Source organism: Callospermophilus lateralis, chromosome 10 (assembly GCF_048772815.1).
Source record: "Callospermophilus lateralis isolate mCalLat2 chromosome 10, mCalLat2.hap1, whole genome shotgun sequence".
NCBI lineage: Eukaryota > Metazoa > Chordata > Mammalia > Rodentia > Sciuridae > Callospermophilus > Callospermophilus lateralis.
In genome coordinates, this window is record NC_135314.1 from 56,269,247 (window position 1) to 56,293,754 (window position 24,508).

Genomic DNA, 24,508 nt, shown 5'->3' on the forward strand with positions numbered 1-24,508 from the left:
GTGCCCCTGAGTTCAATCCTTGGAACTGCCCCCACCCAAAAAAAAGTTTCATTATAAAGGAATTATTTTCATTTGTGGCTGTGTTGTTGATGATATTCCATTAGGTTCATTTGTTGCAGTTTGTTTAAAATTTTAGGAGTTTTTCTTCATTTTTTGGTCTAATTTAATAATCAACATGTAAATCATTTGATTTGTCAAAACTGTATTAAAATTTATGCTCACAGACATCCCCATTTCATCCCTGTCTCCTCCACCCCATTCCTCCCAGCCTCTGTAAGGATCCATTTTTATTCATTTCTAGTTCATCATTCAAGTGTGTCTTTTTTCTGTAAATATGTGTGTGTGTATGCGTGTATGTGTAAAATTGATGAATATATTTATCTGTGCAAATAAGTATATACAATTTACTTTTGTGCATATATAGTTACTTCCTCTCTTTCTAACACAGAAAGTAATAAACTATAGTGTTCTGTGCCTTATTTTTTTAATTTAAAAATTATATCCTCAATTTGCCTACATAATAATACAGAGAAATCATCATTTGTTTCTAAACAGCTATATACTACCCAATCGTGAGAACACTCCACTGTTATTCAGTAGACCCCCTGTGGATGGACATTTGGGTTTTTTCCAATCTTGTGTAATTACAAATAATGCCAGTTAATAACCTTGTACATTTTTTGTTTATTAAGTACATCCCTGGGGAAGATTAAAAGTGGGTTTACCAAGTCGTAGGATAAATATATCTTTAATTTTACTAGGTTTTACCAAATCCCACTCTAGTGTGACTGTGCCATTTTGCATTCCTATCAGGGGTGTAGGAGAGTGCCTGTTTCTTCCAGAGCCTTATAAACAGAATGTTTTGTCAGATTTTATTGGTTTTAGTTTTGGGGTTACAGTGAGAAAGACTTTTCCCTTTTCTGAGTCCTAAATGAATTTGCCCATGTTTTCTTTTAGAAGCTGGATCACTTCATATTCGTTTGCATTTAGATCTCTTATTCTTTTGTAGGTTTTCACTATATGGTGTAAAACTGAGATCTAATTTTATCTTTTTCCAAATGGTGATATCACAGATGTCATAGGTTTAAATGTCACCTTAATCATATACTAAATATCTATATATCATAGGTCCATTCTTTCCACTGGGCTTTCAACCTGTTTTTCATCACTTCTACCCTGCTTTATTTAGAGAGGACTTACAGTTTGTCTTTAATATCTGAAAGACTGACTTCTCTCATTACTTTTCATATACTCTTTAAAGTCAACTTGTCTATCTTCAGGGGAAAAAAACCTACTGATATTTTGATTTAATCCATATTAAATTTCATATCAACTTTATGATATTGAATTGTCCTGTCCAAGAATAAGATGCCTTTCCTCTTGTCCAAGTCCAGTTTTCTTTATTAAAGGAATATTTAAAACTTTTCCTCACTTAGGCATTGTACATTTCTTTTTGAAGTTTATTCCTGAGTATTTCATGTTTTTTTGCTGATTGGCAAAAAGGATCTGCTTTTCCCTTATATCTTATTACTGGGTATTGTTAGTATATGTGATGGTTATTGATTTTGGTATAATTTTGAATTATTTTATTTTGTTGTAATTTGTTATTGACTTTCTTGGATTTTTCAGGTTCTCTCAGGTTACCAAAAATGAAGATAGTTACTTCTTCCATTTTAGTTTGTTTGCCTATAGTTATTTTCCTTTTTCTGGTGATATTGGCTAGTACATCTAATCCAATAGTAAATAATGAAGATAACAGGTATATTTGTTTTGTTCCTCACTTGATTTTTTTAATGTTTATTTGTTCTTTTTAATAGACAGTAGAGTCTATTTTGGCATATTTATACAAACATGGAGTATAACTTATTCTAATTAGGATCTCAGTCTTGTATGTGTACATGATATTGAGATTCATGGGGTGTATTCATATATGTATGTAGGAAAGTTATGTCAGATTCATTCCACTGTCTTTCCTATTTCTGTTCCCCCCTCTCTTCCCTTTATTCTTCTCCTTGTCTAATCCACTGAACTTCTGTTCTTTTCTCCTTCCCCCTTGTGTTAGTATCCACATATCAGAGAGAACATTCAACCTTTGGTTTGGGGATTGGCCTATTTCATTTAGCATGATGATCTCTAGTTCCATCCATTTGCTGGTCAATGTCATAAAGTCATTCTTTTTATGGCTGAGTAATATTCCATTGTGTATAAAAAACACATTTTCTTTATCCATTCAATGTTGGTTCCATAGCTTAGCTATTGTGACTTGAGCTGCTAGAAACATCGATGTGGCCATGTCACTTTAGTATACCAAGGAGTGGGATAACCTGGTCAAACAGTGGTTCCATTCCTGGTTTTCTGAGGACTCTCATAGCTTTCCAGAATGGTTGCAACAATTTGCTGTCCCACCAGCAATGTATAAGGGTATCCTTTTCCCCACATCCTAATTAGCATTTATTATTACTTGAATTCTTGATATTTGCTATTTGGACTGGAATGAGATAAAATCACAGTGTAGTTTTAATTTATATTTCTCTAATTGCTAGAGATGCTTTTATTCCTCACTTTAAAGAGCATTCTAGTGATTTCTCTTTAAGTAAAATGCAGCTTTAGGATTGAGTTTATATATATTTTATCAAATTAAGTATCCATCAAGTGCTATTTCATTAATATTATATATATATATATATATATATATATATATATTTTTTTTTTTTTTTTTTTTTTTTTTTTTTTAATCAAAATCAGGAAAGGGAGACTGGGGATATAGCTCAATGGTATCATGCTTGCCTAGAATGAGCAAAGCCTTGGTTCAATTCCCAGCACCACAGGGGAAAAAAGAATCAGGAAAAGGTATTATTTTGTTGAATGGATTTTAAGCATCAGTGGAGAGGATCATATGATGTTCCTCTTTGGTAAAAATCTGGTATTGTAGTAAACTATATCATTTGATTTTTTGATATTAATTCACCCTTAATTTCTAGAACAAATCCAGTTTACATCTTTTTTTTTTCAATTAGGTCTTAATGTACTATAAGATACTGATTGTTCATATTTTATTTAGATTTGAATTGCATGATCTCAATAGTCTGAAAGATTTCACCATGGTCTTTTTAAAACCTTATTATACACTGTCTAGTTCTTCTAGAGGGTTTTTTCTAGTTCCCCAGAGGGTTGGTATCATTGAGTATGAACAGATCTCCAGGTGGTACTTACAAGTTAGGTAAACGATACTGAGGACTCAATACTGAGTTGAAGTGGACGATTTTTGTCCTTCACCAAACTAGGACTCCAGTTCCTTATTTACCTTCCTTCTGTATAGTTCACAATTTAAAGACCATTTGTTCCTTTTTTAAAAACTAGAATGCAAAACAGTAATTGACTATTTACATTTTCCTCTGCTATGTGTTGCTGTTACTATTGTATTGTCAATCATTAGAGCATTTGTTCTTGTTGCCAAATTTAGCTCCAAAAAGCTCTTAGGTTTTAAAACCTACCATACTCTCAGAACTTTAAGTTAACTCAGTTTCTGATGTTCAAAGAAAATAGTAGAGATTCTACTTCTGTGCAGGTGATATAATATTTATCTCCTCTGAATTCCTCTGTTAAAGAAATGCAGTTTCTTTTTTTTTTATATTCCCTAGGAGTAAAGTATATTCTCATTGGTGCCTTTTCATCTCCTTATTTTTTGGGGTATTGAAATGTATTTAACACTATTTTTTCAAAACTTTGTTAGAAAATTTTTTCATTAATTTTAAAGGCTTTCCTCTTATTTTCATAATCCTTATTTAGTATATCTTTTATAATATTTCTACATGTAAAAGAGTATATATGTAATACATTTGTAATATATAAAGGATAATATAATGAATATTAGTGAATCCATCTCCTAACCCCCAAACTAGGAATATCATCAAAGACTTGCTTTTGTGTTGTGCTCTTTCCAAGCCCCTCCCTCCATTTTTTCACTGTCTTCATTCTTTCTTTTTTTAAAAAAATTCTTAATGTGGCATACTCATATATGCATAATTTTAACCAATTTCATTCTCTTTCTCAAAAAATGTCTTATTACATATATATATACACACACACACACACACACACACACACATACACACACACACACACACATATATCCATTCATGTATTCTGTTGTTTCTCTTTCCCTGGAGAACCCTGACAGACAATATGACCCAGCAATGCCATTCCTAGGTGTATACTCAAGAGAAATGAAATATGTATCCACACATGTTCACAGTAGCCAAAAGTGAACACCACCCATTAATTGATAAAGTGTGGTGTATGCATAAAATGGAATATTTTTCAGCCTTCAGAAGAAATAAAGAAAAAGTACTGGTACATGGTACAACATGGATCTTATGGTATATGGTGTACATGGTGAATCTAGTAGTAGATGGTGTTATCTGGTTAACGGTTATCTCTCTATATATATATATTCCATTGGTTCTATTTCTTTGGGGAACCCTGGGTTCCCCAAAGTTATTTGATCCAGCAGTTATATTCCTATGTATATATAGATACATATACTTATGGTATCCACATATAAGTATATATAGATATCTATGTGCTTTATGTCTACATATAGACATATATTGTTATCTGTCTATAGAATGGGGAAAGAGAGAAAGATTGAAATTCCTTTTAAGGAACTGGCTTACTTGATTTATAGGAGCTGCAAGTCTATAATTTGCAGGGCAGGCAGGGAACTCAGACAAGAGTTGGAGCTGCAGTCAAGAGTCTGAAATCTATAGGGATAACTGATATAGAAGAGACTCACACAGGATTTCTGTTCCATTCTTGAGGCAGGTTTCTTCTCTGGGAAACCTGTTTTTACTCTTAAAGCCTTCAACTGATTGGATGAGGATCAATCATATTATTGAGGGTGATCTTTATTACTTAAAGTCAACTGATGGTCAATGCTAATAGCATCTTGAAAATATCTTCACAACAACATCTGGACTAGCATTTGGGCAAACAACTGGGTATTATAGCCTAGCCAACTTGAGTCAAGGTTAATTATCACCTATGTTCTGTGTTTAGCCTACTGAATTCCCAGACTATTTCCAAAGTAACTGCCCCATTATATGTTTTTCCTAGCAATTTATGAAGATTCTGATTTTTCCACGTCCTCACCAACATTTGTTATTTCTTTTTTTTCTTTTAGCCATCCTCGTGTGAAGTGGTGTCTTATCGTGGGGATTTGCTCATTGAAATTCAGTACTGTTTTTGAGGTTCATTTGTGTTGTCACATGTAGCTTTTCACTCATTCCCTACAATATTGTTTTGTGTATAGGTTCCACCATGTATTCATTGTTCTATTGATGGATTATTTCCAAGTTTTTGTTTTTATGAACAGAATGTTCTTGTACATGTCTCTTAAAACACATGTGCAAGATTGTCTATCAGTTAGAGCTCCCACCATTAGTAAACCTCCTGTCTAGGATCCTGCATTTCCCCACACTTAGAATTATGAGACCCTCCTTTGTCAGTTTCATGGGCTTCTGGATTTGTATTTCTTTGAAGGTTAAGCATATTTTCATATACTTATTAATCATATGAATGCTCTTTTTTGACTTTTGCCCATTTGAAACAATCATGTCATTTGACTTATATGTGCAGGATCTCTCTCCTAGATATTAATATTTCATCAATTATATTGTGTATATTATACATGTATATTATGCATATATATTATAGGCATGTAGTGGTTTTTTCCTTATGGTGTTTTTGATGAGTAGAAGTTGCTGATTTTGGTGTCATTTATCATTAATGCTACAGTTTATATTTGTCATAACTTAGAAAAGTTGTTTAGATAGATAGTTATTTCATTCTTTTTTTCTTAACCTTTATTTTGTTTGTTTATTTTATGTGGTGCTGAGGATTGAACCCAGGGCCTCTACCACTGAGCCCCAGCCCCAGCCCCTAGTTATCTCATTCTTATAGCCAGGTATTACTATCATTTTTCTCCCATCTCTCAAATAAGTTGCTTTTCAAACTCTAGGGATCATTCTTTGGTGTGTGGTACTTTTCTTAAGATTTTTAAACATGTCAAAATATGGAAAAACCATTTTAAGATGATTCATACTTAAGACCTGTGTCTCATACACAACACGAACACTTAAATGTGGTGAAATATTCTGTACCTCTTCTAGATGGCAGGTAATAGTGAATACATAAAAATTACAATTCTGTCAATATATTGTTCCTTCTCTAACAATGCTTATATTGATGAGAGAATGGAGCATTCTGTTTTAAGTCATGAGACACAGAGACAAATGCTAAAAATGAAGTTTTTTATCTCACTTTAGGAAGAGGACCACCTAGCCCGGGTGGAGGAGGCCATCACCCGCATGCTTGTGTGTGCACTGAAAACTGCAGAGGACCCACACAATACCAGAGCATGGTTAAACCCCACAGAGGTAGGCTACCTCTTGTTCTCATCGTGGATGTTGCTTTCTGTGGTAAATCAACCATGGCTAGGGCATTTGCTTTCCATTTATCTAAATGTCTCTAAAGGGTATTTGTTTTCCTTAGGTTGAGGAAACATCCCATGAAGTCAATTGCCACTACTTAAATGGAGCTGTAGCTGCCTTTCTTGATCATTACAAAACATCCAAGGGAGTAGAAATTCAAGCGCTAAGAACAAGTAAGGAGAACCTGCAAAAGGAAGATTTAAACACGTGCAACCGCATGGAGATGGGAGGAACTCATGGCCAGAACGGAACCAAGGCAGCCATAAAACAGGAGGAAGCAAGTCTCTTTGGCCCTGATCTGGTCCCTGTAACACTGAGATCCAAAGAAACACCTTCAGAAGGAGGAGGCATATTTGAAAGTGATGGCAAAGACTTTGTCGACAAAGATGGAAAACACTTTGCAAAACTGTTTTGTGCTGACAGGCAGCAGACGATGAGTACAAATGACAATGCCGGGGTGGATCAAATGACTTCAGACAGTGCTCCAGCCCCTTCTCAAACATTCGTTTCCACAGATGACTTGTTGGACTGCTTGGTGAATCCACAAGTGACCAGAATGGTGGCACAACTTTTGTTACAAGGGAAAAGCTTGTGATTCCAATCGATGACTTTTTAAATAACATTTTAAGGGTATTTCTAAATAATATGACTCCTTTACAATTTAAAAATGCACAGCAAAAGGTCAATTTGCACATGTTTGTAAATGAATTTATTCTTACCTAATTAAAAATCAGTTGGTTTGCTCTGCACATTGCTCTCTGGCCAAACTGGTTCCTTTTATTTGTAAGCCTTTCCTTAGTCCCTTTGCCATTCCTCCTGTTTTACATATAATCCTCAGGTGTTTCCAGCCATAAGCAGTCTCTCCATCCGCTTCAACCAGGGACCAACATGCTGCTGCTTTTTGTAAATAAGGCTTTATTGGAACACACCTTTGTCATTTATTGCATATTATCTATGGCAGCTTTACCATGACAGTGGCAGAGTTCAGTACAGAGACTATATGGCCCAGAAAGCCAAAAATGTTTACTATATGTCCTTTACAGGAAAGGTTTGCCAGCTCCTGGTTGGATGAATTTATTAGATGAATTCTAGCCTGGATCTGAGGTGATCTCACTTCTGACACCTGCAGAATTCTCACTGGTGACCCCTGTCTTTCAGAGCAGGAAACACATTGCTCTTTGGCCAAAGTGACTCTTTTTATTGTAAGTCTTTCCTCAGTTAACTTTGCTTTTCCTCCTCCATCCCATCCTATTTTAAATATAAGCCCCAAGGAGGAAATATAAATACCAGCCTTAAGAGGAAAGCAGGTGGGGGTCCAAGATGAGTTCTCCCTGTGCAGGCATACCAATCCTGGAATTAGATGGTACTGGGTGCTACCAACTGCTGAAACAGTGACCAAAAGCATAGTTCAGTGAGATGGACCCTACCCTCATATTTTTAAGAAGACCTGCAGATAATTAACAATATAGAAATTAGAAAGCATGTTGATCTCTGAGTAACCATGCATAAAACAAATGCTCAATAAAAAAAGATACAGGAAGTCACCTATTAGAACCAACTGACTACTGGCCCCATCTATCTTTCCTCACACTGAAGGTATCAATAAATCCAAAGAAAGTAGGTGCTTCTGGGAGAGAGAAAGGGAGGCTATTGTTATGTGAGCACACCGAAGGAAAGAAGGGTCTGAAAGGGGCCCTTCTGTGACACTTGTCACCATCTGTGAAGCAAGTTCACAGTGTCTTGATTACCAACTTGACTTGTCTTGACTCTGGTGAGAGAGAACACCCACATACACAAGTTATATAAAGTGGAATTATTACTTACTGATATGCAGCAAAGGACAATAGAAGCCTAGGATTCATTGTGCATCAGTCTCTCAAAGCCAAGAAAACTAGGCTGGGCAAATGGAGTCTCATCTGGCATTTACCCCACTTGAGACCCTGGAAAGCAGCCTTCCCTGAGATATGTGCCTTGGGGGCCGCATGGTTTGCTGGGCTAAAGCACTGAAGGGCACGATGTTTGTAAAGAGAATTAGAACAGAGCACAGGCCATTCTAGTCAGTCTCTCCCCATCTCAGGACTTTGCATGCCCTGCACATTCTACAGTTATTCCTAAGAACTTTGATCCATTCCCAGCACATAATAGGTGCTCATTAAATATTTGACTAAGCAGATTAAAGGACTTGTTTGCAGTACTCCATACTTTGGGGCAGAGGATATTGTGGCCAAATATAAGGTTTATCTTTTTCTTCAGGTAATTTTTATAGTTACTATGTTGTGACCCATTAATGAGTCAAAATATTGATTTACAGAGTGAGATCAATATGAAATAGAATGTGTTAGGATTCAATACAACTCAAAATCATGCAAATATTCAAAATTATAGATAATTTCAGTGACTTGCAGTGGTAAGTGTAAGCATTATTGTGTGAAACTTCAGGAAAATCTTATTTTGAGGTGAAGTATAGTTATCATAAAACTTTTTATTCATTCTGCACATGTACTGGGCTAGATGTATGTACTTAGTTAGGTTGGGGTCAGAAAGGTTTGAAAGGTCTCCTGAGAGAAAGCCTTTCATTCAGTTGTAAGTACTAGTCCTTGACATGCAGAGGCCTGGGAAGAAGATAAGACATTGGTATAATTGGATTTTTAAGTATAAATGGGAGTTAATTTCCTGGTTTTATAGGGATCGAGATTATGAGGCAGCCAGAGATCCTGGTCCATCAGCAAAGGGACATTGTAAGAGAGAACAGCGGAAAGGGGGAACTGTCACCCACCATTGGAGCTGGTGCCCACTTCATGCTGCGTCTTGTGGATAAGCACACCTGAGGGAGTGAAACCAATTAGTCAGTGAATACTTTGACTCACCACAGGCCAAAGGAGCTCAAGAACACAAGCTCAGACTTATACCTAGTGTCACAACACCAAGGTGTGAGTCAGCAGAGTTGATATATCCATTTGGTTCAGTAGGCACAATGCAAGGGCCCGTGATACTTTCAGAAATTCTCAAAAATGTTTTAATTTCTTTTAATGCCAGAAAAAATGAATATAATCCAGCCTCAGCTACATTCATGTTTTATATCGATGCAGTTGCTAAAAGTTTTAAATTTTTTTAGATACTAAGGGAAAAGTACTACAAAGGCAAAAAAGCCTCTTGGGCCCATCAAAGTCCTGATGGCCCTGGGTATCTGGGCTGTCAGAATCATTTGAGATGCTTGCTGAAAATGCAGATTCCTCGGCCCACTACAACTACAGATACTGACTCCTTTGGGATGGAGCCCAGACTTGTGGTTTCAGCACACACCCCTGGTAATTTAAATACCAAAGAAGTTTTAGTCTCTGACCTTATGCTGACCCACCAGGACCTATCAGATTTACTGAACTATTCCTGTCTTGTGCCCCTCCCTTCCTGTACTTTCCATCTGGATATTAGTAGTCTGAGCATTCCACGATGCTATCACATTTAGTTGTGGCTTTTTATCAGCAGTGGCCACTGTTTAGCATTATATCCCCACATTTGCCCTTTGGGAGAAAAGTCTTTTCTACCAAGTGACAATTTTCCAAGTGATTTTACCCAAAAAGGAGCAAAATGACATCTTTATTTAGATTGATGATAACTATAACATTTACTGACTAGATCATTAATCCTAAGTGCACCACACTCTGCTTTTCAGCCTTGCCCTGAGTCAACCAAACCACTGGAGAACAAAAGCAAATGAGAGTAGGTCTGTGTTTTTTATTCCAAGTTGTTGGTGCTGGGTTCAGATGCCATTGGCTAGAAAGCCACTCCCCCAAGACATACAGAGTCTTTGCCATCCAAATATAGACAAATGGCGGCAGCAGCCAAAGTTGGAAAACCTCTGTCAATGGAGCAGCACCTGTGGCCTCCTCACCCTCCTCCACTGGAAGGAAGGTCTGGTGTTGCTCCCTGTAGCCTCAGAAGAGCGACTCTATCCTCCCGCCATCCCAGCATCCAGGTGTGCCATCTGCACTGGCTTCCCATCAGCGTTGGTTCTGGCTTCTTGGCCTACAGAACTTCGAATAAGGAGATGTAATGGAAAACCAAAGCCAGAAGGGAAAAAGCTAAGGAATTATGTATTTCAAAGATTATGTGGGATATTCCCAAATCGATGGCATTAATTTAGAGACCATGTTCTGTGGTGGGAAGAAGAGCAAAGGGTGCTGAGGCACCAAGACTCAGTGGCTGGCTCTCGAGGTTCCTGCCTAGGTGACCTCAGGCAAAGAGGCTTCTTGCAATCTGAACATGTTTCCTCAGCCTTAAAATATAACTCTTAACTCACATGATTGTTTGTAGGAATAAAATAATGTATGTGAAAGCACCTAATGTACTATCTAATTTGACCTACGTTCTCAACAAATGGTGTTTGAATCTGAAATTTATCTGAGGAAGTTAAATAAAAACCAACTCGACCATCCAATAGATATTGAGTTATCAAATTAGCAAAATGACTGCTTAATTCCTTTGGCTTATTTATACACATGGCTTTAAAACTGTCAAAAGCGAGGCTGCCAAGGGAAATACACTGTGTAGTAACCTGAGAGTCCATCCTTCTTAGCTGCATAGGAGGGCATCCACTGAAGACTGTCCCATTGTTTTCATGGAACAGTGTCAATACCAGGGAGTAGATATGGTAAGAAGGCAAACTTAGGTTCAGGGTTTGGCAGGTAGAGTGGCTTCTGGGCTGCACAACTCCATGAGATGCAATTCACCTGTGCCCATTTGTGCAGAGTGCAAGCACACTGTAGTCAGAGCCCTAGCTCAAGCTCCCACATGGGATGGGCTGGTTTGAGAAGGAAGAAGTTCCCTGTAGTGGAATCTGTTCAATTTGAAGAAAAGGCAATATAGGTCAAGGATACTGATGAGATGGCTCCTACTTTGGGTAGGATCTAAGAAGGCTTTTTCATTCCAGATTGGTTGATCAAACACTTATGGAACATCCATTACACCTCAGATACAGACCACACTCCAAGGACAAAAACATGAATAAGACATCATGCCGGCCCCCAAGGAAGACAGCAGCCCCAGCACTTAGTCACACCATACTTCCTAGAGCACTGTAGCACCCTGACATGATTCCAGCTGTGTCCTCCTGCTAGTGGCAGCTGGAATTGTATGGTTGTGTCTACTGTCTGTGAGACTATAAGTCTCTCCTTGAATATATAAACCTGTTCCTTTCCCATGGATTTGATGTCCATACCTGTGGACACATAGTTGTCCACCCAAATTCTCAAATTTATTTGCTCTCAACATCATTCATCTCCATCATGAAAGAGAAGCTGAGAAGTTTTCAGTGCCACAGAAGGATATTTTGATCTTGGAAAAAGCTGTTAAGAGGTTTTTAAAAATCAGATACTTGTTTTTACAACTAGATAGGTATAAATGAACAATGGCTTTTGAGAAAGAACCCAAAATGTTATCTAAAAGTAATGAGGTACTCTGGGTATGCCTGATAGTCATAAAATACTACAAATATACTTGGACTTTGTTCATTATCCGTGACAGAGTCATACAGGTCCGTCGGATTTTGCGTATTCTTTGAAGGAGGCACAATTAATGAACTGTGTCCGCGGGTGTAGATTCCAGTAAGTACTCGCACATAATACATATGCTTTTTCCCATTCACATCTGGTCTGGAGTAAATGCTATTGGCAGAATAACTGGCATGAACAGCAAAATAGGTTCCCTTTCCATATGCTACAGCTGTGAAGAGAAAAACAAAATACGTTTAAGAATTTCAATTTAGTATAGAATTTGACATGTTGGTCCACTATGTCAAATAATGTAAAAAAAAAAATGTTCAGTTTAAATATTTTGTGTGGTTTTTTTTTTCTTTTTTGGTACCAGAGATTGAACCCAGGGTCTCTTAATCACTGAGTCACATCCCCAGCCCTTTTTGTATTTTATTTAGAGACAGGGTCTCACTGAGTTACTTAGGACCTTGCTAAATTGCTGAGGCTGGCTTTGAACTCACAATCCTCCTGCCTCAGCCTACCAAGCCACTAGGATTACAGGCGTGTACCAAGGCGCCTGGATCCATGTGTGTTTCGTTTTTAAAAATCAAATTGTCCACCTCGTAGGGCCAGTGAGTCCCTTTAGGATGGAATACAGTAAGTCCTACCCTAAAACTTTGTCTGCAACCTGGTCACCAACCATGGGGAAAATAAGTAAATCCACATTGTCCCTAGTCAGCTTGGGTTCTCATGGCTGACACCTCCTCTGGAACAGGCAGATCCCTCACTTCTTACCATTCTTTCCAGCATAACTGCGGTTGAAGCCATTTCCATTGACATGTAGCACAGAGCCACCATCTGTTCCGTGGAAGAGTAGCCTCTCATTTTGTACCTGGCCATTCTTGGCATCCATGGTTTTTTTCTTTGCCTGGTAGCTATTCCAGAGATCTGGATTCTGGATCCTTTCAATCTACAAATTAATGAAAAAAAATTATTCTGCCAGTGCCAAGGGCACTTGCTAAGTATACAGCCAATGAAACATGATCACTATTTTTCATAAATAAAAATTACACTCAACAGAAAATGACAACTTTCTGCCTGGAAATCTTTTCAGATCCAGTTTCATAAAAACAGAAATTGGGATGAATGTTGGTTTGTTTTTTAACATCTGCTACAGACACATAAAAGCAAACTATTTAGGATCTTAAGTACTCATGATAGAAATCTGATGATCCAGTCTCTCCGGTAACTGCTATTTATGTGCATCCAATAACGGCTTCTATTGCCCTGTCCAATAACCTTGCTCCATCCCTTTGCCTCTTGATGCCCCAGCCCTCCTGGGATACTGACTGACCTAGCCATGTTGTAACTGTGGGAAGAACAGTAGAGTATCTAGTACAGAGTGAAGCAATAAAGTCAGAACATGGTGGAATAATTTTTTCAAAGTACCTGAAACACATGATTGCCAATTCAGAATTCCATACCCAGCAAAAATTATCCTTCAAAGACGGAAGGCAAAATAAAATCATTGCAGACCAAAACTGTAGATAATCCACCACAACTAGATCAATATTAGAGAAAGTATAGAAAATGATCCCAGTCGGAAGCATAGAAATGAAGGAAGTATTGAAGAGCACAAGGAGGAAAGGGCAAATATGTTGGTCAATGTTAAGAGCAGCAAAAAAGTCAGACAGGGGTAAATAGGGTTTAAAAAATGGCTGCATTGTCTAAAAAAAAAAATAATAAATACACTACATTAAAGTTTCATAAACCAAGGATATACATTGTAATTTCCAGAGTAATTAAGGAAAGAATTATAATAGGACACACAACCAACAATCTAATAGGGGGAGAAAATAGAATAACAGCAACGATTAACCGAAAAGAAGTCAGAAAGGGACAAAAAGAGCAAGGAAGAGATTTGATAAAAATATTTAAGGGCTGGGTTGTGGCTCAGTGGTAGAGACCTTCCTAGCATGTGTGAGGCACTGGATTTGGTCCTCAGCACCACATAAAAAATAAAGAAATAAAATAAAGTTATAAAAATTATTTTTAAAATATTAAAGTGAAATATTTAAACCCAAACATCAGTAAACACATTAAATGCAATAAACAGATTAAGTACTCTACTTAAAAGATAAAGACAAAACACATATGCTGCTACTAAGAGACACATTTTAAATATATGAGCTAATATATAACTATAAAAGGGTTAAAAGACAAAGACTGGCCGGGCTAGGGCTGGGGCTCAGTGGTAGAGCACTCGCCTAGCACGTGCGAGGCCCTGGGTTTGATCCTCAGCACCACATAAAAATAAATAAAGGTTTTGTGTCCACTACAACTAAAAAAATACAAAAAAAAAAAAAAAAAAAAAAAGACAAAGACTGGAAAAAGATGAAACATTCTAAAACTAACCAAAGAAAGTTGGTCTTGCTATTTTAATTTTGCTAATAATTTTGGTATCATATTTATAATATAAAACAAAATTAATGTTATTAACCAAATTTTCTTTTTTAAAATGTTTTATTCATGCATAATAATTGTACAGAGTAGTGGAGTCACTGTGGCATATTAGTGCAAGCACATAACATAATTTGCAATTTCTTTCCCCAGTACCTCCCCTTCCCCTTCCTCCCTCTCCCTAATGCCACTTCTCTACCCTACTGATCTTCCTTCTATTTTCATAACATCGCCTTTTTTCTCTTTTTTCCTGTAGCTTCGAAAGGAAACACAATGCTTGACTTTCTGAATCTGGCACATTTTGCTAAACATGATGCTCTCCTGTTCCATTTTCTTGTAAAGGATACAATTTCATTTTTTATGGCGGAAGAAGACTTCATTGTGTATATAAGACATGTTTTCTTTATTCATTCATAAATAGGTATTGACAAACACCTAAACTGATTCCATAATTTCGCTGTTGTGAATTGTGCTGCTATAAAATAGTTATGAATGTATCTCTAGAGTATACTGACTTTAATTCTTTTGGATAAATATCAAGTGGGCTATAACTGGATTATATGGTGATTCTATTCCTACTCTTTTGAGGAACCTCCATAGTGATTTCCATGGTGGCCATACGGTTACATTCCCACCAATAGTGTACAAGAGTTCCTTTTCCCCTGTATCCTCACAGGCATTTGTTGTTACTTTTATTCTTGATGATTGCCAATCTAACTGAAGTTACATGGAATCTGAGGGTAGTTTTTTTTTTTTTATTGTTCGGCATTTTATTCTTATGATTTATATGCTTGGTGATATTTTTAAAATTAACTGTGTCACAGATAGGCATATCACATACTTTACAGCTATAATAATTTTTCTAACACTATATTTTTATGACAGTAATTGCCTTCTTTCTAGAAAAACATACATTTTTAATCTAGTGACACTTCATCTATTATTTTAATATATTAAAGCAGCATATTAGATTATTTTTATTTGTTGCTTTTAGATGTACATGACAGTAGAGAGCATTTTGACATACATACATGGTGTGTAATCCATTACAATTTTGATCCCATTCTTGTGGTTGAACATGATGTGGAGTTACACTGGTCATATGTTCATATATGAGCATATAATCCAACCAACCAATGGGCTGAGGAACTGAACAGACACTTCACAGAAAAGGAAATACAATTGATCAACAAATATATGAAAAAGTGTTCAACATCTCAAGCAATTAGAGAAATGCAAATCAGAACTACTCTAAAATTTCAACTCACTCCTGTCAGAATGGCAATCATCAAGAATACAGGTAACAATAAATGTTGGCAAGGATATGGTGAAAAGGGTACTCTCATACATGGCTGGTGGGACTGCAAATTGGTGCAACCACTATGGAAAGCAGTGCAGAGATTCCTCAGAAAATTGGGAATGGAACCACCATTTGACCAGCTATCCCACTCCTTGGTTTATACCCAAAGGACTTAAAATCAGCATACTATAGTGACACAGCCACATCAATGTTTGTAGCAGCTCAATTCACAATAGCTAGACTGTGGAACCAAGCTAGGTGTTCTACAATAGATGAATGGATAAAGAAAATGTGGTATATATACTCAATGGAATATTACTCAGCTTTAAAGAAGAGTGAAATTATGGCATTTGCCAGTGGATAAATATCAAGGTGTGGTATAACTGGTTAGAGCTGGAGAATATCATGCTTAGCGAAATAAGCCAATTCCACAAAACCAAAGGCTGAATGCTTTCTCTAATATGCAGATGCTAATTTACAGGGGGGCACTAGGGAAGAACAGCATTACCTTAGATAGAGGGAAGTTATGGGAGGGGAGGGAGAGAATGTGGGGATAGGAAAGATAGTAGAATAAGACAGACATTATTACTGTATGCATATATGTGACAACATGACCAATATGATTCTGCAACAGGTACACTCATAAAAATGAGAAATTATATCCCATCTATGTATGATATATCAAAATGCATAAGTGCATTCTACTGTCATGTATAACCAATTAAAACAAATAAAAATATTTTAAGAAAAAGTCTATAATATTAAATTTTAACAGAAAACATAAATTTGAGCTCATGATTTTCTTAGCTTTAGAAACGAAAGGACCTGGAATCACAACACCTCAGTAGCAGTGAGCTCACTCAGCACACAACTCTGCTTTCTTACTGCCGTTCCCCACTACATGAAATCAGGATTTTTAGGGAAACAACTGATTCCAAGCCTGAGACAGAGAGAGCACAAGGTAGGCATGAGTGACCTTATGCCAGGAAGTGAAGAAATGTTCCAAGTGTAAGGGGAAAAGACATGGAAGCCAATTTCCTACCAGCCGCACATAGGATGATTTTTACATCTAAAGGAATAATCACTCTGATTAAATACAATGTAATAACCTTTTTTAAAAGCATGAGGGAAGAAAACTTATTCTTTTAAAAACAGCCAGATAAGAAATACAAAAGGAATGCCAGCATTAGAACGTCATCTTGTAGACACAATGGATTCAGGCAAGAATGGTCAGTCGGTGTTAAAACCAATGGATAAAAGATGGTTGGGAACAACATCATCATTAATATTAGCATCATTAACAGTGGGACAAACTTACCATATGAAACTCCTGATGTGAAATATCACCTATGAAGTATTATAAAAATGTTGATCTGAATTTACTTCAACCTTTAAATCTAATTCTCAGTTTACCAGAAATAAAGAGTATACAGAAATAAATTAAATGACTCTATGATGAATCAGACAAACCTAGAATCTATAAGAAAATTGGTTGGAATTTTTTCCAAAATACCAAGATATTAAGTCCAGAATGTGAGACACTCTACAACACAATTGGCTTAAACTCTTCAAAAATTTGATGTCATGAAAAAATTATTTTAAAAAATGCAGGAGTACGATTCTATATTAGAAAATATGAGGAAAATATAATGACCAAATATAGTGTATAACCAAAGTTGGTACAGCAGGGAAATAGGAATAAAAAAGATTCGTTAAGCAATTGGAGAATTTCGAATATGGTGTCTATACTGGATATTAGTGCATTAATGGTAATTTTCTTACATAGTATAATGGTATTTTGTAATTTAGAGAATGTCTTTGTTCTTAAAAAATATGTACTAAATTATTTAGAGTGTCATGATGTCCATAACTTAACTTTCAAATGCAAATGTGTAAAATGGTTAAATCTAAGTACAAGGTTTGTGGACATTAAAAAGTCTTAATCATAAGACATAACAGTAATGCAAGATGACAGGCCAGCAATTTTTTATGTTGGTGTTTTCTTACTACCAGGAACAACACAGAGGTGTCATAAGTACTACCTACTTCAGCTTTTATTGGGTTCATACACTAGGATTTCCTGGTTCTTACAATGGGATTTCACATAAGATTTTATTTAAACATTATTGGATTCATTTCTCTGATGAGGTCTGTCCACCCACGGCAGGCCTCCCAGGCCTACTACAGATGTTGCTCATCAATTAGCACATTCCCAGCTCATCTGAATTTGGCATCTCGTTAAATGGACCAGTCAGCCACTACCAGTTTTCTGTAACTGGCATTTGGAATGACACTTTGTTATCTCAGAACTAGACCATCAAATAGCTACACACTTGAATCCCATTGTCTTGGTTCCTCATAGAATTGTTTTCATTCAATCAGGCATCAGTTTTGTTCAACCTGTTTACATTAAAGGAGGTTTAAGAAAAAGTGATATAAATTTGATATTGAATTTATCATGAAGATGATGTTAAGGATATTCTCCAATACTTGAACCACCGGATAAATCTCTCAGGAGTCAGTCTCAGAATTGTGAAAAGCTATGAGTCTCATCATCAGAAGGTTTATTCTTTTATTGTGGATGTTATGAGTCTTGTAACTACTAGGTATTTACTTCTTGGCTTTGTCCACTAGGAAACTAGGAAACTCAGGGACAAATGTACAAATGTCTAAGACCTTGTGTTATATTGTGACCTGGCAATATTTAGGTATTATCTTATTTTCTCTACCTTCTTTCTCTCTTTATCCATTTTTTCTTCATCTGTTTATTTTATCTAAAGGTATAGTATATATCTTTGTAGGACACTGGAGATCTTTTTGAATCATCATGTGTTTAACTACATGAATAAACAGAATGATGGCAGGCAGTAAAGAAAATTTGCAAAGAAAAAAAAATGAAAGCCTTATTGGCAGTCTCATTATTACAGATGAATGGAAGGTAATCAAAGATCTCTGATTTTCCCAGCAAATGGTGGAATCAAGGACAAAAATGGGGAAGGAAGAGAACATCGAAGTAATAGATGATGAGTTAGATTTAGAAAAGTTGATTTAGCAGTTACACATTCAAGGCCACTTGAGTAAGTTCTAGAAACTTGAGTAAAAGATACAGTTTGGTGGTGTTGATTTAGGAATTATCAAGATTGAAAGAATGGCTGAACGCAAGAGGGGTAAAAATTTCCCCGGCAAGATACAGAGACAGAAGACCAAACTGTGAGAAAAACAGACACTTACAATGAGAGGGAAATTAGTTAAAGAGGGAGAAAAAAGTCAAATATCTTTTCACATAAGTTAGATAGGAACATCATTTCAAAAGTCAGTATTAATAATGTTTAAACACAGAAGATGCCAAAATAATTGAGAAGAATAGGGAAAAGGCTACAGAGTTCATCAAGGCAGTTAGCACCCTCTGACCTGTGAACACAGGAGCAAAAGAGCAGAATGCTGAGTGAGGACCCTCCATGCATCACTATCTCATGTTTGCTAGTTATCAAATCCAACTTTGAAGCCATATCATTAAATTTTATTAACTTGCTTCACAAAGTAAATATGATGTATCTTTAATATTCTAACATGGGATTGTCGTCTAAGATTGTGTTGTAACAACTGACACGAGACTTTAAATTTTAGTAATTGTGGTGCCATAAATAGAATCTAGAATCTAATTACCATAAATATTCTAATTCTGGTTAAAAAATGCAATAGAAAATGAATAAAAATGCATTTAGACAAGGCCATGATATCAGTTATCTCCGCCATCAAGAGATATGATGTCAGCAGTGGACTTACCTTCTCTATGACAAACTGTGAGCAGGTCTGGTTAAACTTGCTTGCCACAGTAGTGTATTCTGGATCACTTGGCTGCAGCTCCACCGCACACCAATTCTGCTGCTTCATGTCACTCCAGTACTCAGGGATTTCAACTGCAAAGCAGACATTTGAGGGTTCTGCTGCACATGCTTGGTATGCTTTGAATTAACTGAGTATCATCTGTGCTCTTGTGTTACAATCTCCTAATTCCATGATTCCATTTCCTTATCTTCCTAGGATATTTTTTTCCAAGTGTGGATCATAGACAATCAATATCAGAACCAACTGAATTCTTATTATTAAAAAGAACAGAAGAGGGGCTGGGGCTGGGGCTGGGGCTTAGCGGTAGAGTGCTCGCCTAGCACATGCAAGGTGCTGGGTTCAATCCTCAGCACCACATTAAAAAAAAAAATGAATTTGTGCATGTTTCCATATTTTCACAGACACATGTCCAACTACAACTAAAAAATACATTAAAAAAAAAAAGAAAAAAAAAGGGCTGTAGTTGTGGCTCAGTGGTAAAGTGCCTGCCTGGCATGTGTGAGACACTGGGTTTGATCCTCAGCACCACATAAAAATAAATAAATACAATAAAGGTTTTTTTTTTTTTTTAAAAAAAAAAAAAAAGGAAAGAAAAGAAAAGGGGCCAGGCACAGTGGCGCACCTATAATCCCAGCAACTCAGGAGGCTGAGACAACAGGATCCCAGGTTCAGGCCAGCCCAGGCAATTAGAGAGAAACTGTTTCAAATTTAAAAAAAAAAAATGAAAAAGGCCTCGGGATGTAGCTCAGTGGTAGCACCCCTGGGTTCAATTCCTAGTACCTAAGTACATACAAAAAATAACAAACAAACCAACCAAAGAGGCTAGGATTCAGCTCAGCGATAAAACATTGCTGAGCCTGCATAATGGGTTTGATCCACGACACCAAACAAAACAGAAACCTCACACCTGTTGAATAAGGTCTCCAGGGGTGAAGCCCCCGACTCTTCCTCTTAAGTTCTGATCATGCTAAGATGGGAGAACCACTGGTGCACTGTACCACATCTTTAGCTTCTATTCAGCCTCTACTCTGGCACAATTAAACAACACATTATTTTCCTACGTGTCTGAAATAGTTACTATTCTTTTGCTTATGCATAGAATTTGCCAGAACCCCTCCTTGCCATCACCACAGTGTACTCCACATCTATTTTCTCATTGTTTTTCACCATGTCCTTAAGAGGTCAGTGTGGGGTACATTTTGCCATTTGGCAGGTTGTGGTGGCAGACCTCCCTCCTATCCTGCCTACTGCACATGACTGGTCACGTCATTTCCCCAGTGTGCTCAGGATCCCTGGAATTCATTCATACTCATCTCACAAGAGATGAACATAGTGTATGGGAAGCCAAGTTACTGCTTTCCACTGGGCAACTTATGTGTCGAGGGCAGGGATGGGGTTTACATGGGACAGGCATTCCCTTCTTGGGGAGCAAATCCAGTCTCAGGATCCGTGGGTGGCTTCCTGATGTGTGTCAAGGAAACTGCTGCTCAGGGCAGAGATGACTTCTGGGAATAGAATTAGGATGCTCCCAGGGTCACCAGGGACACAGAGAGGCCCCCTCTGACCATTCTGTCCTGTTTTTTCCCCTCTAGAAAATCTTGGGCCACTTTCTCTTGGGGCCTATTTTCTTCCCTTCCATTACCTCCCCAGCAGAGCTGGCTCTGGGGAAGCTCATAAACCAGAGACAGGAACAAATGCAAGGTTTGGCTATTAGTATCATTAAGATGGTCATTCTCAGACTGTGGGGTCATGTCCATGCTGTGTGTCCCTGGCCAAAGAGTAAACTCTTTAAGCTCAGAGACCAAGTCTTTTCGTTTATTCCATTAGGGTTACTGGAGTTTCATCTACTTGAAAATTTTATACATATCCAAATAGGGTTAAGCCCAAAGTAGGTTTAAAATGACAGATGACAAGCATAAAAATCTAACTCACCTTCAGATTTTGTGAGGCGCTGAATAGTTACACTGTGTCCATGTGGATTTGTGGCAATGTATGTGTTCAGGTTCACTGTGTAGTTCTGATTATTAATTTTGACAACAACATTCTTAATCTTTGCTCTCCTTGCATCCTCCAATTGCAGACTGGTCATTTTGTCAAAAGGAACAAAAACGTTGTTGTCATCATATTGCCATTCTATAAAGTCACTGATGCAATCTGCCCGGGTTTCCTTTTCTTTGGCCAATCGAATGCTCTTGATCATTTCCTCAATTTCATTTCGAGCCTGTAGCACATCTCTGCTAATTCCCAAAACCTCAATTAAAGGTCTCTTCTGGTTCAGGGAAATGGTAATATTTAAAGTCTTCAGTAGCTCATTCAGTTTCTGGTACTCCTTTTCATCAAAGTCTTTGATACACTCATCTTCACTCTTGTAAGAACACTGCTCCTTTTTAATCAGTTCTTGTAGCCAGGAGATAGTTTTGTCCACATTGTTTATATTTTCACCACACACCTGGAAAACTACCAATTCTGTTTTCTTTTCCAAAACCAAGGGATTCCGTTTTTTGGGAGATTGCTTTGAAAAGCCCAAAAATGCTAAAGAGAAAAGGAAGATTAGCTATTTCTCATGTGATGGCAATATAAGGAATTACATATGAAGTAGAAATGAACAACTCACAGGCAAATTTAGACATCATAGACTTCTGGGGGGCAGCCTGAGATCCTTCTCTTTTTTTCATGCAGGCATAAAACACATCCAGGATGTGGGGCAGAAGGATAACAACTTTCACTTTTTTCACAGACTGGACGGATCCTTTCTGGACGAAGTCTTCAATGGCATCCATTGTGCCTTCAGCAACCGTATCTGGGTTTTGTTGGGCTTGTCCTGGAAAAGCAAATAACAAAAAATGACTAGCAGGGAAAAAAGTCCAAAAAAAAAGCTCAGGAATAAATTAGGCATTACAAATCTCACAGAATAAATGCCCACTCCCCAACTGTTCATCCAATTTTTGCCACCCACATACCTTCACCATATCATGGGTCACGACGTTGAACTGTTCTAATAATACATCTGCAAACACTTTTGAAATCCTGGATGCAATGGGGAGTTTTTCCTCCCAGGATGTCAAGGAAGCCAACAACCGAGTAAGGAACAGGGATCCTGAAACCTAACTTCTGGTTTCTGACATTTCTATCTGACCTGTTCTGCTGATCCCAGATCACTGTGTCCTGTTACAGAGTACAAAGTTCTGTCCCTGAGAACTTTTCTTTTTGGTTCACTAGTGGATTCAAAGGATCCATAAAAAGCAGAAGATGCTAATATATGTTGAACCAACACACTCTTTAGAGAGAAAAAATGTTCTTTTTTACTCAGTCATCACTTGATTTTGTGCATGTGTCCATATTTTCACAGATATTTTTGGGGACCTGATTTTATTTTATTTTTTAATGTGTAATTTTTTTCCACATTGTCTTATTGGTACATTATAGTTGTACATAATTCTGGGATTTGTTGTCATATATTTGTACATGCACACAATATAACAATATAATTTGGCCAATATCATTCCCCAGCACTCTCCTCCCCTCCTCCTTGATTGCTTTCCTCTACTGATCTCCCTTTGATTTCCATAATATCTGTCCCCATTTTTATTTTTCTTTGGGGGAATCGATTTCAACTAAGATAATTTTGTATGACACCCAGAACTGTCAGCTAATAGTCATAATCTACAATTCTTTGCACCCAAGTTATCCTAAGCCTCCAGGAAGTCTTTTCTCCCACACACAGAAGTGTTTTTTCCTCCTTAACCACCAGAGTTCAAGGTAGCCCAGTAATCAGATCCATTCCTGTTTTCAGCATGCTCCATATTGTTTTTCTCAAGTTATGAAAGCCACTGCCTAGGTAAGATCATGAAAAGTTCCTTTCAGCTTACGGAGGTGGTCCATGTGAATGTCAGCTGGCCAGGTCGCATAGTAGACAATGTAAAAATGTCACCAGCCTGGTATGACTGATTAGGGAGCCGATTTGGATTATCCCTAATGATGGGGTCTACCACCATCACAGAAAATGAGAGTAGACCTCTTTGACTTGACAATGTAGACAATTCTGGCAATGTGGACAATCCCTATGTAAAATTAATCAAGATAGTTTTTTCAGCTTTTTAAATGAAATGATCAGGGACAGAAGGAAACTCCATTAAAAGCTGTGGTTTTCACGTGGTACTTGGAAGAATTTCATTCATTCACTCTCAATAAACATCTACCATGTCCCATAACAGGATAGATATTCAGCTAGCCACTTATTAGGACACAGAGAATGTGTGTGATATGTGGAATAAACAATGGGGGAAGTTTGGAAAACTTATGCCAGATAGAACTATGTCACAAGGGAATGGTATGTTCAGCCTGGCCTGGACAGGGAAGCACACCAATTTTTGAGAAAGATAAATCTGGAGGGGATAGAGAAGGCACTGGAGTGGGGAATCCAGCTCTAGGTAGGAAACTAATATAAGACTTTAGGCGAAACACAAGTGCTGAACTAAGAAAGACAAGAGGCCATAATGAAGAGTAGGGTATAGGAACGAGGAGATATTTAGGAAGCCAAATCAGGAGGACTATGACCAGCAGAGTTTGTCCTTGACCCTTCCCTTCCTCTCTTTTTCCCCCACATACCTTCACCATATCATGGGTCACGTTGTACTGCAGGTGTTCATTTACCTAACTCATTTACCACCAGGCTAGGTGCTCCTGTGGACTGGACTCTTAGTCATCTTTCTATCGACTGTGTCTGGCACATATATTTAAACTAATTAGCCATCTAATGAGCATAAGAGTGACAAGGAGTCAAGGATTCCAGATGGAAAGTAAAGCTTTTCACACACCTGGGGATTTAAGGGGGAAGGCAGGATTGAGGGGGAAGACAATGAATGGGAATTTGGAGTTTGCACTGACTCTCAGGTGTTTTTGATCAGCCATTCCCTCCCCTTATGCAGGTGTCTATA

The 24,508-nt window shown here is 37.4% G+C and overlaps 2 protein-coding genes across 4 annotated transcripts in view; one reads left to right on the plus strand and one right to left on the minus strand.

Annotated features, from left to right (window-relative positions):
* The window catches only part of Hspbap1 (HSPB1 associated protein 1), a 62,592-nt gene extending 55,423 nt beyond the window's left edge, over positions 1 to 7,169 (plus strand). For all 3 annotated transcript variants that reach the window (XM_076867712.2, XM_076867714.2, XM_076867713.2), the window contains 2 exons: positions 6,327 to 6,437; positions 6,553 to 7,169. In XM_076867712.2, coding sequence (XP_076723827.2) covers positions 6,327 to 6,437; positions 6,553 to 7,086 — 645 coding nt within the window. In that variant the 3' untranslated portion in view covers positions 7,087 to 7,169. The remainder of the gene's footprint in view (positions 1 to 6,326; positions 6,438 to 6,552) is intronic.
* Positions 7,170 to 11,723: 4,554 nt separating this feature from the next.
* Parp14 (poly(ADP-ribose) polymerase family member 14) overlaps positions 11,724 to 24,508 on the minus strand; it is a 47,985-nt gene continuing 35,200 nt past the window's right edge. The window contains exons 13-17 of the mRNA XM_076867468.2: positions 22,186 to 22,392; positions 21,504 to 22,103; positions 19,509 to 19,642; positions 12,758 to 12,932; positions 11,724 to 12,212 (exon numbers count right to left, since the gene is read on the minus strand). Coding sequence (XP_076723583.2) covers positions 11,926 to 12,212; positions 12,758 to 12,932; positions 19,509 to 19,642; positions 21,504 to 22,103; positions 22,186 to 22,392 — 1,403 coding nt within the window. The 3' untranslated portion in view covers positions 11,724 to 11,925. The remainder of the gene's footprint in view (positions 12,213 to 12,757; positions 12,933 to 19,508; positions 19,643 to 21,503; positions 22,104 to 22,185; positions 22,393 to 24,508) is intronic.